We start from the raw sequence: 12926 nt of genomic DNA on the forward strand, positions 1-12926 counted from the left end.
TTCTCTTTCCCCCCCCTCTCTCTCTCTCTCTCTCTCTCTCTCTTCCCCTTGTGGGGTGGGTGGCTGTGGTACTATGATTTCCCCCCAACAATGAAAATATATACCCGCAGCTGATGATCGATGAACCGAATCTTTAAACCCTGATTGAATCGAGTAGTAATAAATCATCAATATGAGTGCTGTAGACTCCAGTCCTCTGCATGTGAGTGAGATCACAATCATGGGGAGATGTGTATATATGGATGTACAGTTGTTCCTGGTTGCTGCTGCTGCTGGTCGGGTACTAGCTAGCTAGGACCGGTTAGGTGGGCTGCGGGTCATGACTAGGATGAGCCTGGAGAAGATGCGATGCTGCTTCGCCGGCAAGCGCGCGAGATAGGTTGGGGTCATCTTGCTTGCTGGGTCGCTTGGTCGGTCGCGGGTTCCAAGGACTCCGGAATGAATGACTACGCGGATGCTAAGCTTTGGGGGTCGACTATTTGCCACGGTAGGAATAGTATGGGTGTTCCTACGGCACTAGTGGACATTTTTACCAGTAGGGAGGAAGGGAAGCCTCATACATGGACATGGGGCGCGGCAACTCGACACGGGGACTCGGGAAGGCAGGGACCCAGGATGAATGCCTGATTTGACTTGGTTCCTCATGCACGTTCTCCTGCAGGTCAGTCCCAAAAAGCAACCCAACCATGTGTCAAAAGATCATCCCTGCAATCTGCAGCCGAGCACGGAGAGAACAGGAATCACTCGAGCAAACAATCATGTCGCGGACAAAACACACAGCAGACAGCAGATTCCGGGCTAAGAAAACAACACAGCAGCATAGATGGACAGCGTCGCGGCAAACAAGGCGGACAGGGGAAACGGCGAGACATGATTCGAGCAAAAACGCAAAAACAGGGAACACTTGCCAAAACGAGAGACCACCACGGACACATACACAATGCCCACCCAAGACAAGTCACACTGCTCGACACATACGCGCGGAGAGCGACGGAACTGACCCCCGGCCGTTAATCACCCAGAGGCATCCCCTCCACTTGATCGCTCAGTGACCGCCAATTGTCAGCCTGCAGCTCCGAATACTTCACCCGCTCCTGGCTCCAGTCTTGGTGCAGCCGGCTGATGTGATACTGGCTCTGTTGAAAATACACGAGTTCGTCACGAATGCACTCCTTGATAAACACCCCACGTGCGTGTTGTTGCACAATCGATTCCTTGTCCTACAGTGAGCAGCAACATGCAAGGTCAGCCATTTCCCTTTCCTTTTCCTCCATTTTTTTCCACGACTTCGTCTTCAAAGGAGGCAACCATGTCCATACCTTGAAAATTGATTCCTCCACTTTCTCGATATCCCCTGGCTTGCCGGTCCCCTGAGGGCGGGCCCGTAGTTCTTGCAGCTTTCTCTCGTTGTTCTCAATTCGCCGTTCTAATTGGGGGATGTTATTGCGTGCATAACGGTCTCGCCGGTCAAACATCTCCCGGACGCCCACCAGGCAATCTCTTTGGCGCTTCAGGTCTTCCAGCATCCCTTCCTCCCAGGCCCGCGCTTCATCTTCCAGCAGGCTCTGACTGGCTGAAAGATGCCGCGCGGTGGCCTTGATACCTTCATTGAGCAACGGCACGTCGTTCGTATCAATCGCGTAGGTATCCCGGGTCATCTCAGTAAGAGACTGAAGCGCGAGGGAAAACCGCAAGTGATCCGCGGCAAGCCCCTCATTGCGTTTGGCCAAGCGCTCGAGCAATGTGCATAGATTGATATACACCTCGGCCGATCTCTTGACCCCACTGCGGACAGTGTCGAACATGTCCGTCAGGTCCGATGGCAAAGAGTCCTCAAGATCGGGTGGCAATGCTCGGCTTGTAAATTCGTCCTGGACCGATATCGTGGCTTGCTTACGCCACACCGAGAGTTCCTACCCAATGTTAGCTCCCCACGACCCCTAAGCGAGCTAACCAACAAGACATACCGTGGGAACGGTCAAAAACATAATCACCAGCTGTTCCTGGCTCAGGACCGGATGACGCACGAGCGCATTGGTGAATCTGACGAGTCCTCTGCGACGCTTCTCAAGGAAGGAATTGGAATCCGCTGCAAGGTGAGTGCCATTGACTTTTACCAGGTAAGTAATCTTGGAGGAGAGCTTGTAACAAGCCTTTGTTGGACGTACCTGCTAATCTTTTCGGTGGCAGTAGAGGCAACTGCCGGAATGGGTATCGTTTGTGGAGGCAGTCCAGTAGCCAGACAAAATCGCTATAACGTCGCACGACGGTGCTTTGCCTACGGGCCGATTTTACCTCGTAGTTGCGATGTTGGAACATGAACACACCCTCCTTCTCCGGGAGCAGCGTTATCGTTATCACTTCTTCTAGACGGGGGCTGCTGACTCGGCCGATTCCCAACGAGCGCCGGCGGGGATTGGGCTCACCCTGGTCACTCCCAGACGAGCCAAAGCCTCCAAGTCCAGCTCGGACAGGCCCTCCCAGTCCACCAGTACCACCATTATCGGATGTATTCCCCATATTCTCCCCCCATTCAAATCCCGAGCCAGTTGCACCTGCCCGGCCATTGGCACCGTTGGTATTTGGCGCTTCGTGTGGATCATTTCCTTCACTGACTCTACTAGACCAGGCATTCGTCCCCGACCGCACGCTTCCAAAACCGTTCAACACGGCGTGTTCGGATTCAGTCTGGGTATGGGCATGGCCGCGATGCAGCTGGGGACTACCCCACGGGTCGGCCTCTAGGCTACCCATCGACCCTCGGGCAGATCGTCGCGACTGTGTCGAGCTCGGCTCTCGTAAGGGGGCAGAGGAAGGAGGGGGTGTGGCGGGACGCTCTTGCGACTGGACAGGTGTAGCCGATTCTTGTTTAGCGCGCAATGCGTCGAGGTAAGAGCTTTTCGGCACTGGGAGCTCTGCACGCCGCGCCCGTTAGTGGCTTAATTAGAGTAGCATGTATCAGCGACAACTCACTCTTGCGTCGATCGTCCACCGCATCAAACGTAAGGTCCTCGCCTTCCTGCGCAAGACCCACGAGCGCTAGTAGAACACTGAACTCTCCGCGGCCAAGGCCATTGGCGCTATCAATGTCACCTGAGATAACAAGGTTGAGTATCTTCGCTTGATCGGTGGCGCTCAGGCCACTGCCCGACAGTATTTCCCGGACGGAGGTCAACCCGACACCGGTGCCAACGCGATCCCCCGCACTAAGGACTAGATCGTACGCATCGACGTAGCTGTCAGGAAGATCGGAATCCGGAAGGAGGGTCTTCACAATCTCATACTTCGATGTCCTCTTATTGGCGTTGCTCATCCAGGGCGAGCCGGAGCTGTTATCATCGGCGAAGAGGGAGGAGCCGGCATTGCCAGCATTGCCGCCATAAGGCGGCTCGTCTGCGAACAGGGAGGACTTAGACCGCTGGACCGAGTTGGCCAGTGGAGAGTCCTCCGGCGAGGTGCCGAAGAGCGACATGGCGACCACGGTGGCTGGGACACTGGGTACGATGGGGCGACTGTTGATAGGCAATGACGAAGCGGAGCTCGGTTGGCGAGGAGCAGCAAAGTGATAAGTGAGACCACCACGACACGCTAGGAATCAGCAATCGCAGGCCAGAGGAGATGCGCTCGCAGAAGGCAAACGATTGGAATAGCCAAAAGCCACAGTCCGGTACCGACGAGGGAAAAGGGCCTGCTCTTCCTCGAGGTGATGATAAGAGAGCGACAGCACCACGCGTGCGAGGAAGGGAAGTCTTGGGGGATGGCGGCGCTCCACTGGCGGGAGGCGCTAGTGCGCTGCGACTCTCCAACCATGGTTCTCCTGCCAACTTTCTACTCACTACACTGCTGTGGTCAACAACCGTCTCATGGTGTGATTACATTATGTCTACCGAGCAAGTACACGCGCTCTGCAAACTCAAGCAACTAAGACTCCCTTTAGCTTGGACGGTGCGGTGCCTGCCCGTGGCATTTTGGGTTACTTCCCCCACTGATGGCACTGCGAAGACCCATGCTATACCGCCTGCCATTTCGGCTTGCCGGTAGCCAGAATCAGCAATGGAATTCGCATTGGTTGGAGACAACCTTTCTTCGCGAGTGTGGCTTCGTTGCCCCCTGTCAGTGCTGCTTGGCTCGCTCGTGTCTATCATTATTTTGTACCACTGCTTCTCAGATCATTTTGCTCAGCCGATGCCGATTTATGAGACAAAACAGATGCTGTAGGCCATTAGTCCTTGAATATGCGAGCTCGGGTTTTCGGCAATGGGTCTTGAATAAGCAGATCAGGCATCTCGCTGGTACAATTCCCCGTCGACCGGGTTCTGGTGTAGCCAAAGATATTACGACTACTGCACAGAAGGGGCGTCAGGATCGACATCAGTAATAGATTCAGAGAACCCGAAGGTACTGCTGAGTAGTCTCGTAAACATATTCTCAAACGAAGTTGCCCCTTTGATTTGAAACTGCATGTCTTCAGAGGCCATATAATCCACCGCTGATTCCTGTCCAGGTGTTATATTATAGGACTTTTGCCTGTGCTTTATCCCTCGGTACTCTTGGAGCTCAAGCAATTCTTTATCGTTGCGACAGACGCGGCGGGCAGCTGAAGACGGTGGGATAGAATCGGGAAGGGTATGGCTGGTGGGTGGTTATTTGGGGAGAGCCCGGTTTTAGTAGGTCTCATCGGTGACAGAGATTTGACCAATTGGACTGTAGATAATGTGAGTCTGGAGAACTGCAGAAGCTGGAAACTTATGGACGTGGAGGCCAGAGGAGACAATAGCCTCGTCGAATACCGGATGGATGGCTTGCTCGCATGGTCCCATCGCCATACTAAATCTAGATCAGAATGATGCACCCAGAAGATGAGCTTGTGTTCGACGCTTGCGAGGGATTAGTTGAGGCCATGAAATTAACGGATACATGTATTGGAGCAAGCATGGAGATCCCACTGCAGCGGCAATAAGCAATTAAGGAACGAAAGAGACACGAAGCAGCGCGGGATCCCGCAGTGGGAGCCGAGGGCCTCTCCGCCGGACGTCATTCTTGCCATACTGATTACACTGATTACCGCGGGTCTTCTGCGCTAACCCTCTGTGGAAAGGCCGCGGAGGACGGCGCAACGTAAGCCCGGAAATTTTTCGGGAAGCCATACAGAGCGATTTTCTCATGAAACAGCAGGTTCCTCAGCTTTTCGGCGGCAACGGTCGCGCAACGATCGCATTCTTCGATTTCGAGCCCCTCCATCATGGATCTGCAACCGCCGTCGGTGTTGGCTCATTTGCCTCGCCCGTTGCATGCCTCTACCGGCAAAACCCATCTCGGTGAAGTCCACAGCTTGGCCGACTCGAAAAAGCGCAAGAGACATGAAGTGGTCGTTGCAGTGGATGGGGAGGCCGTGAACATCTACAACGTATGCATGAACAATTGAAACGAAGAATGAAGAACCCGGTCTCTGGAGCTGACTTGCTTGTTTCTAGATCCAAACCCCCAAGTTGGTGACCTCCTATGCCGTTCCGCCGCAATCCTCGTTCTCTTGCCAGCCATGCTCGGTCCGCAGAAAGATCCCGAATAAGTCCGTTGTGAGGAGGCAGACTTACGTCGCTGTGAAGCAGCAGATCGAGTCTTTTGTGGAGGAACATGGCGGAAACGGGTCCAGCGCGCCCTCTATCGCTTCGTCATCTTACTCAGTCAAGGATTCGGAAAGTCCTGCGGTTTTCGTTGGCATTGTTCCCACCGAGTCTCAGGAGGAAGAAGAGGAAGAATCCTTTGATGTTCTAGCCGTCCATCAGGACGGTCGTGTGCGCAGACTGTCTTCTGATCTGAAGACCCAACATTGGAGCCTTCGCCACAGCGAGGTCGCCAAAACCAGTGCGACCCATGAGATCCGCTCATGTTTCCTTGTCGAATTCGAAGATGCGAAGAAGTCTCTGTTCAAACGGAGACAAGACCTGGCGGCTCTCGCCTTCGGGAACCTGACCGAGTCTGGTGTTGACGAGCCCTCTGTGCTGCTGCTCGTTTCACACCCCACTGGTTCGGAGCAGACCAAGCTCAGCGACGTGAAGGTCCAGATGTTTTCCGTTCCAGCCAACGCATCTCAGGGCCGTGATGAAAGCCAAAAAATGCGACACCTTCTTACTGTCAACATGCCTGATGTGGAAGGACAGGAGGCAATCGAGAGCCGTGGCTCGCAGTGGTATTTCCACGCTGGATCGGCCGGACTGAACCTGTCGTTCGGACGGGGTTACATCAACTTCGATCTCTCCCAGTACACCCCCACCGTGACCTCGAAGTTCATCCTCGAGGATGAAGAATTCTCCTCGGTTATGCGCATTTCGCCCCAGTCCGTAATTGGCGCCGGCAAATCCATGATCGCGGTCTACGACACACAATACAAGTCGGTGCAGCGGAGCATCCCCGTCGGCGACGTCCCAGCCAGTGCATCTTCCGGCGTCAAGGCACGGACCACGTTCGTCAGTTACTATGCTAAGTTGGGAGTCGCCATTGCCACCAAGAACAACACTCTGTTAGCATTCGACCTAAGCCCGTCGCACAATGCTGCGGGACCGTCCCTCAAGCGCTCGAGAGATGGCCTGTTGATTGACGCTATCGGCCGTGGTATCGGCTCCTCCGCTACTCAATGGGATCCAGCTACGAAGAAGCATCGCACGGAATACACAGCGGCCCTGGGCCTCACTTCACCAGAACAAGTCGAACGCTGGAACAAGTTGACCGCCGAGCTGCGCAAGTGTGCCGCATCCAAGAACACCGATGGTTTTGACCGCGCAGTGCAGGCTTACTTCGGCTCTAACGGCCTTCCTTCCCCCGACACATATGTCAACCCGGAGCAGACGATCTTCCTGTTGTCCTTGATATTCACACTGAAAGATGATGCCTCAACCCAGGATCAGTTGTCGGCCTTGTCTTCCTTCCGCGTGTCCGTCGACCTGTGGCCACAGCAAACCTGCCAATGGCTCATCCAAATCGGCCACCTGTCCGTGAACAACGTCGAGATTGCGCTGCGTCGATCCTTCAAACCCCGTATCCTCCCCTCCCTCCCCACCGGGTCATTCGTCCAAGGCCTGACCGACTCGGATCCGTCTCTGCAACGCCTCATCGAGGTCCTCCAGGGCCGCGTCCTCTTCTCCACCGACGAGCTCGCCTATATCCTCAAGCTCCTCATCAACACAGCTCGCTCCCGCTCCATCACGCTAGACGAGGAAACCACCAAGGCTCTCACCAACGGCGAAGACCAAGACTCCACCACCACCCAGGCCCTCACCCTCTCCACCCCCGCCGAAGCCAGCCTCGAAAACATCTTCCTCGCCCTTAACACCACCCTCCAGAAGATCCACCGCCACCCCCTCTCCGCCATCACCTCGTCCATCCGCTCCGCCCTGTCCCGCACCGAGATCATCTCCATGGTCCATCATCTCCGTCTCTCCCTCGCCACAGGCGGCTACACCTCCCGATTCACCGAATCGCCCCCGATCCCCGTCCCCGCCGAGCAAACCAACCCGCCCCTCTCCCTCTCCACCATCATCGACCTCCTCAACGCCTCCGTCGACGCCATCGGCCCCTCGGGCTGGATCTCCGCCACCGCCGGCAACCCCGACGACTCCCCGGCCCGCGACCAGGAACTGATCGCCGACATGAAATCCGAGATCTCCGCCGCCCTCGCCGGCGTCGAAGAGGCCACCTACCTCAAGGGCATCCTCCACGAATACCTCCGCTACGCCAACAGCGCCAGCCGCGCCGCCCTCACCACCGTGAACGTCGACTCCGGCAGCGACGCCCCCGCGTCCGCCATGGTACGCTGCGAGAAACTCAACGGCGCCGATCTGATGGTCTTTGGTGCCGCGGAAGGCGATGAAGGATTCGAAGGCGATGCCAGCGGCAAATTGCTGCCGTTGTCGTTGAAGGCGGGCTCGAATGATGTCAGCAAGACTAAGGTCAAGTTGTCGACCGGTGAGGTTAAGACGAGGAGTAGTCGAGAGATTGGTTACTTGCGTCGCAAAGCGGCGGGCAAGTACTCCTTTGAGAGACTTATTGTATAGATTACATAGGTTTGTATGTATGGGGTTTATGGTATAAAAGTAGAACGATCACTTTATTATTTATTCTTCTTTGTCGTGAGGTCTGTGTTCGGTGGTGTTGTAATAAGTGTAGTTGTGGGGTTTGTTTGAGTCACTTTGGGTTGGTCTGTGATGCCTTTTCGTTTTATTTGATATACTTTATTCAGTTGCTCTATCAGCAGGAGCATTGGCAACCGTTGGAATGAAAAGGTAAATTGTAATACCAGTCTGATTTCAATTTCACTTGGTCTTGTATGTACACCATTTATATATAGTCATATATGCACAATGATATAACAAAGGCTCCAGCACATGGCACCCACATCTCAACATCAGATCGATCATCATGCCGGGAATCATCAATATGGGTTTGGGTATCGTGAAGATCCATGTCTCACAGTCGTTAGTTCACAAGTCCTCCCGGTGGTCAAGGTTCCGCCCATCTCAAAATATAACAGAAACACAACAAAATACATAGAACGTCTCTTGATAATGGCACATGAATCGACATAGAGGAACGCACAGTAATAAAACATAAGGGCACGTGCATGACAGCGTGAAGGTGGTAATGGCGGGAGGAGAAATACGCCACCATCGAGGAGCATAATAACCAAATCTCATTTGCCCAGCTATCAGGGCATGGTGCATCAGGATGTTGAAAAGATCGTTTGTGATGCTGCCAGGGAACCTTAAGGGCTGCCTTTTGGCTCTGACAACCGAAAATCCATCGTAACTGTGCCTATCAAGGGCGCTCGAAGCGAGCGAGTATGACAGGACGTACACTGTCACGGCACTCCGGTCCCATCAATCTGCTGCACTGGAAAGTGAGCAGTTGGGGTCTTCAAGGGTAGAACAGAAGGATCCATCAAGCCGCGCATGCAGAGTTAACTGAAAGTCTCAGCTTAGATGATGGCGGGCCGAGCCACAAGGTTGGCAAGATTTAAGCAACATGCGGTTCGGAACTTGCGATATGACTTTCATCAAGATATGTAGCGACACCTAAGGCACTCTTCTGGTTGAGCTAGCTCGTTCCTATAGCGGAGCTTTCAGCACGCTCCTTCAGCCGCATAGCTTGTGCTTCAAGGGATCGAGCCATGAGCTTTGTCACCGGCCAAACAGCAGCCCGGTCAAGGAGACTCGCCGTGGCCAGCAGGATCTTGCAACCATAACCCCCCTCGACCACGCTAGGCAGGCGTTGTAGGACGCTCAGGGCGGACATGGTTACGCCGCTTTGAACTTCCCTCTGCATTTTGCCTTCCACACTAGCAAGGATCTCCGTAATTTTGCTCAGCAGTTTGCAGTCCTCCTCCTCGAGCAGTAGAAGACTGGTAGCTTGCGTGAGATCAACATCGTCCTGACCCAACACGCCTAGGTAGGGGCCAACGCGCTCTTGGACAGTGGTGATCCATTCTGCAAGGACCTGGGCACAATCAAAAGTACACATGGCACATTGAATGGGTAGTTCCCTGCATGTGAACTCGGCAAAGGTATTTCCAAGTTGATCGGACATCGATATGGAGTCCGCCGCATAGAACGCTGCCTTGCGAAGATGTCTCTCACGTTTGGTCTGACCAGGTCGATATACCCCCATAAGGGTCTGCAGAGGATGATCCTGGGTGGGAGTGGTGGATATGGAAAGATCTCCCACTCCCAGATCGGCCACTGAATCGCGCCGGTTGTTGGTCAGGTCCGAGCCTTCGGTGATTGATGGGTCCAGGACATCGGAGGGGATGTCATCCATGGGGTGAACAACCTCTATTCCACGCGCAAGCTCGTCCGACATAGCATTCCAGTCACGCTGCCAGAATGCTTCCTTGCACCGGCCAAGGTTAACGAATAACCTTACATAGGCGAGATCTAATAAAGGAATACTATCGGCAGACAGAGGTCCGGCGCCAAACGGATTGGGGCGCTCCAAGCTGTGCACGGGATTGCTCGCCCAAGCAGATTGCCAGGCTCGCAATGCCGGTTCGATATGAGCTTGCATGGCCTCTGTTTCTCGAGACGTCCATTGCCGGCCCATGTGTCGTTGACGAGTCTCCCAGATGTAATTGTGCAGGGCATAGATCAAGACCAGACAGCCAAAAGTACTCAGCTTTAATTCCCCACGAGATGAATCATCGGAAGAACTGTCATTTCCCGATACCTGGGTTGGTATCGACTGAGACGACTGCTGTTCTCGTTGACTGGCGGTCAAAAGCGTGGTCAAGGCTGCGGAAAAGGACAGCCCCTTCTTGGGGGATGACTGTCCACCTAGCCTCTTCCAAGCCTGCGGGGACTCCGCGGCCCAGAGATCTTCTTCGCAGGGTAGATCGAGGCGGATCTCAGAATTGGTAAGAGCCGGTGCATGGTTGTAGGCCGACACAAGAAAGCACGAAAGAGCGAAGATGGCGTAGAGAGTGCGCTTCCGCTCCTCTACGATCTTCCAGTCCAGCCAGTCTTTCCTTTCCTTTGGTTGTCCGGAGACTGGCTGGCTCAAGCCGTCGGGACCAGCACCAATGCGGTTGCTGAGCCCAGCAGCGAGGTAGTCCTGAGAGAGATCCTTCGCATCCAGATGACGGTTCAATTCAGCCGCTCGGGCAAGGCTGACCAACGCCGCACAGTGAGTACTCGCAATATCAGCCGACGTCTTGTCACCGCAGGTATGGCCATAGATGACGTTGAGGAGCATCGCTTGAACCAACCACAGCGGGGTATTTTGCACCGAGCTGTCACGGGCATGACTTTGGCGCCCGATCGCAGTCGACATGTCAGCCTTACGGCGCTCCTCTAGATAGAGTTGAATCATCTTCTTGGCAGCTTCGAAGAGGTCTTTGGAGGCGGCAGTATCAAATTCGTAGAGCGCCCCGATTGCTGCCATCGAAAGGATCAGGGAGCCACCACCCCCAGTAACGCCGGTTGAACTAAGGTTGAGATGTCCGCTGGGAGTCCGTAGCTTGCTGGTGTATTCCGGTGCTTGGAAATCAAGGGTCGGGATATGAAGGAAAGGCATGTGTGGGTGAAAGTAGGTGATGTAGGCGGAGATGTAACGCTGCATGTCCGAGGTGCTGGGTAATTGACCGGGGCCGGTGAAGGTGGAGGAACGAGAAAAGAGATCGCGGCAGGGAATCATGCCGCTGGTGGGCTGGGAGTACTTGCGGTGATTGAGACTGGTCGGGTGCGCCATGCTTGCTAATAAAGCCTGTCGGGTGGAGTCTGTAAATGTATCCGTGGAGCTTGGGGAATGGTGAGTTCGTAGGGCACTATTCGCGAAAGGCAGGTTGAGAGGATTAGGAGATTCTCCGTTTGTTGCCATAGAGGATGAAAACATACTCTGCGAATGTCCACCCATCATGGGCTGGCCAACGGAAGTCATGGATGGGGGTGTAGCATAGGTTTCCGCGAACGGATTCTGAGCCATCAATGACTTCGGAGAAACAGTTTCTGGCGGGATTCCTATATCGTTAAAGCTCGAGGAGTTGTACTCGAGGGGAAACTGGCCTGGGGGCGCCGCCGAATGTGGGGGAAACGGGTTGTGCCAGCCAGCTGAAGAGATAGAATAGCGATGCGATCCATCCATCATGGCTTCGCTAATCCCGCTCTGACTCCCCGTACTCATGGCGGAAGGGGACGACTCATCGATCACGGAATCGCTGCTTTTACCCATTGTCACGGCCGGGTCAAAGGTATTCATCCAATCGAAGCTGAAATCGTCGTCCATCATCGCATCCGTCGCAGGCATATGATGGGCGCCATGGGCATATGGTGATGAGGGCGAGTCATTACCGTAGGGCTGTGGGGAGCCTCCGAAATGAAGCTGAGCTGGATTGATGGTACTACCATGTCCCAAAAACATGTCGGGGACGTTGAGGTCGAAGCTCCCGTACACGGGGGCCGTGCGGAGACCGCCGGAAAGATCCATGGGCAACCCGGATGTTTCGAGCTTTGTCAGGCCATTCATCGGAGCATGATGGCCCGAGGCAAAACCACGAAAGTCTAGGGTTGGACCCACGGACGCGGAACCAATGCTTGGGTGATAAGTATGCCCGGAGTGACCCCCTGGTGCGGATGGCGGGTTGGAGGGATTTACAAGCCCCAGGGAAGCCCCGTCAATATGGCTAATGGTGTTGGCCCGAGGACGCATGGTACTGGCGTTGCTGGCGATCGAATTCTTGCGAACGCGATTCGCTCCAGTAGAAGCGCCCCCAGTGCTCTCGCGCCGGCCATTTCTGGGGCGGGACGACGGAGTGGTCGTCATATGTAATTTCTGCTGATGTCTGAGAAGAAGGTCCCGACGAGCAAAACAGCGCGAGCATTCGGGGCACTCGAAGGGCTTTTCCTTGGTATGCGAGCGCTCGTGGCGCTTGAGGTGTTCCAATCGAGCGAAGGACCGACCGCATGTCGTACAACCATGAGGGCGGGGCTTGTCAGTCTTCGGCGGAGGCACGGTGGCACTCGGATTGGGCTGGCCATTGGCCTCCTTCTTCGAGTCCTCCTTAGGAGCAGCTAGTTCTATTAGAAATCAGGGCACCAGAGTGAAGTCCTCGACAACACGGCGGACTCACCAGGCACATCGACGGGCACCTCGCTGATGCTCGCGAGATCCTCCATTTTGGGGCTGGTGGCCGGGTCTTGGCCAACCATTGTATCTAATAACATCCTAGGAACGGTGTGTCTTGGTGAAAACCAGTGAAGGCACTGGTTGCGGGGGCGGAGTCTAGTGCAGCACGAGGCCGGGGGTTTATAAGGGTGGAGGGGCAGCCAGAGTACTGCCGGTATAGGCAGCTAGAGAGGTGAGGAAATGAAGCTACTGGCGAAGGTTGCACAGTAGACGCGACATTGACAGCATTCTGATTCAATGAGATAGAGTTAGTCTGG

At 54.7% G+C, this 12926-nt stretch overlaps 3 protein-coding genes across 3 annotated transcripts; 1 reads left to right on the forward strand and 2 right to left on the reverse strand.

Annotated features, from left to right (window-relative positions):
* Positions 1-818: 818 nt before the first annotated feature.
* mvp1 (sorting nexin Mvp1) lies at positions 819-3730 on the reverse strand. The gene is made up of 5 exons (XM_025714722.1): positions 2974-3730; positions 2169-2915; positions 1968-2110; positions 1320-1913; positions 819-1220 (listed from the first exon to the last, which is right to left on the reverse strand). The coding sequence occupies exons 1-5, from the start codon at positions 3470-3472 to the stop codon at positions 1011-1013; spliced, it is 2193 nt and encodes a 730-aa protein (XP_025578552.1). The 5' UTR covers positions 3473-3730; the 3' UTR covers positions 819-1010.
* A 1512-nt stretch (positions 3731-5242) lies between these two features.
* On the forward strand, positions 5243-8051 carry BO80DRAFT_400620 (uncharacterized protein; the record flags this gene model as incomplete). The annotated part of the gene is made up of 2 exons (XM_025717529.1): positions 5243-5407; positions 5475-8051. The coding sequence occupies 2 exons, from the start codon at positions 5243-5245 to the stop codon at positions 8049-8051; spliced, it is 2742 nt and encodes a 913-aa protein (XP_025578553.1).
* Positions 8052-9090: 1039 nt separating this feature from the next.
* Positions 9091-12692, reverse strand: amdX (putative C2H2 transcription factor (AmdX); the record flags this gene model as incomplete). The annotated part of the gene is made up of 2 exons (XM_025715469.1): positions 9091-12554; positions 12614-12692. The coding sequence occupies 2 exons, from the start codon at positions 12690-12692 to the stop codon at positions 9091-9093; spliced, it is 3543 nt and encodes a 1180-aa protein (XP_025578554.1).
* Positions 12693-12926: the final 234 nt, after the last annotated feature.

Source organism: Aspergillus ibericus (assembly GCF_003184845.1).
Source record: "Aspergillus ibericus CBS 121593 unplaced genomic scaffold BO80scaffold_7, whole genome shotgun sequence".
Lineage (NCBI taxonomy): Eukaryota > Fungi > Ascomycota > Eurotiomycetes > Eurotiales > Aspergillaceae > Aspergillus > Aspergillus ibericus.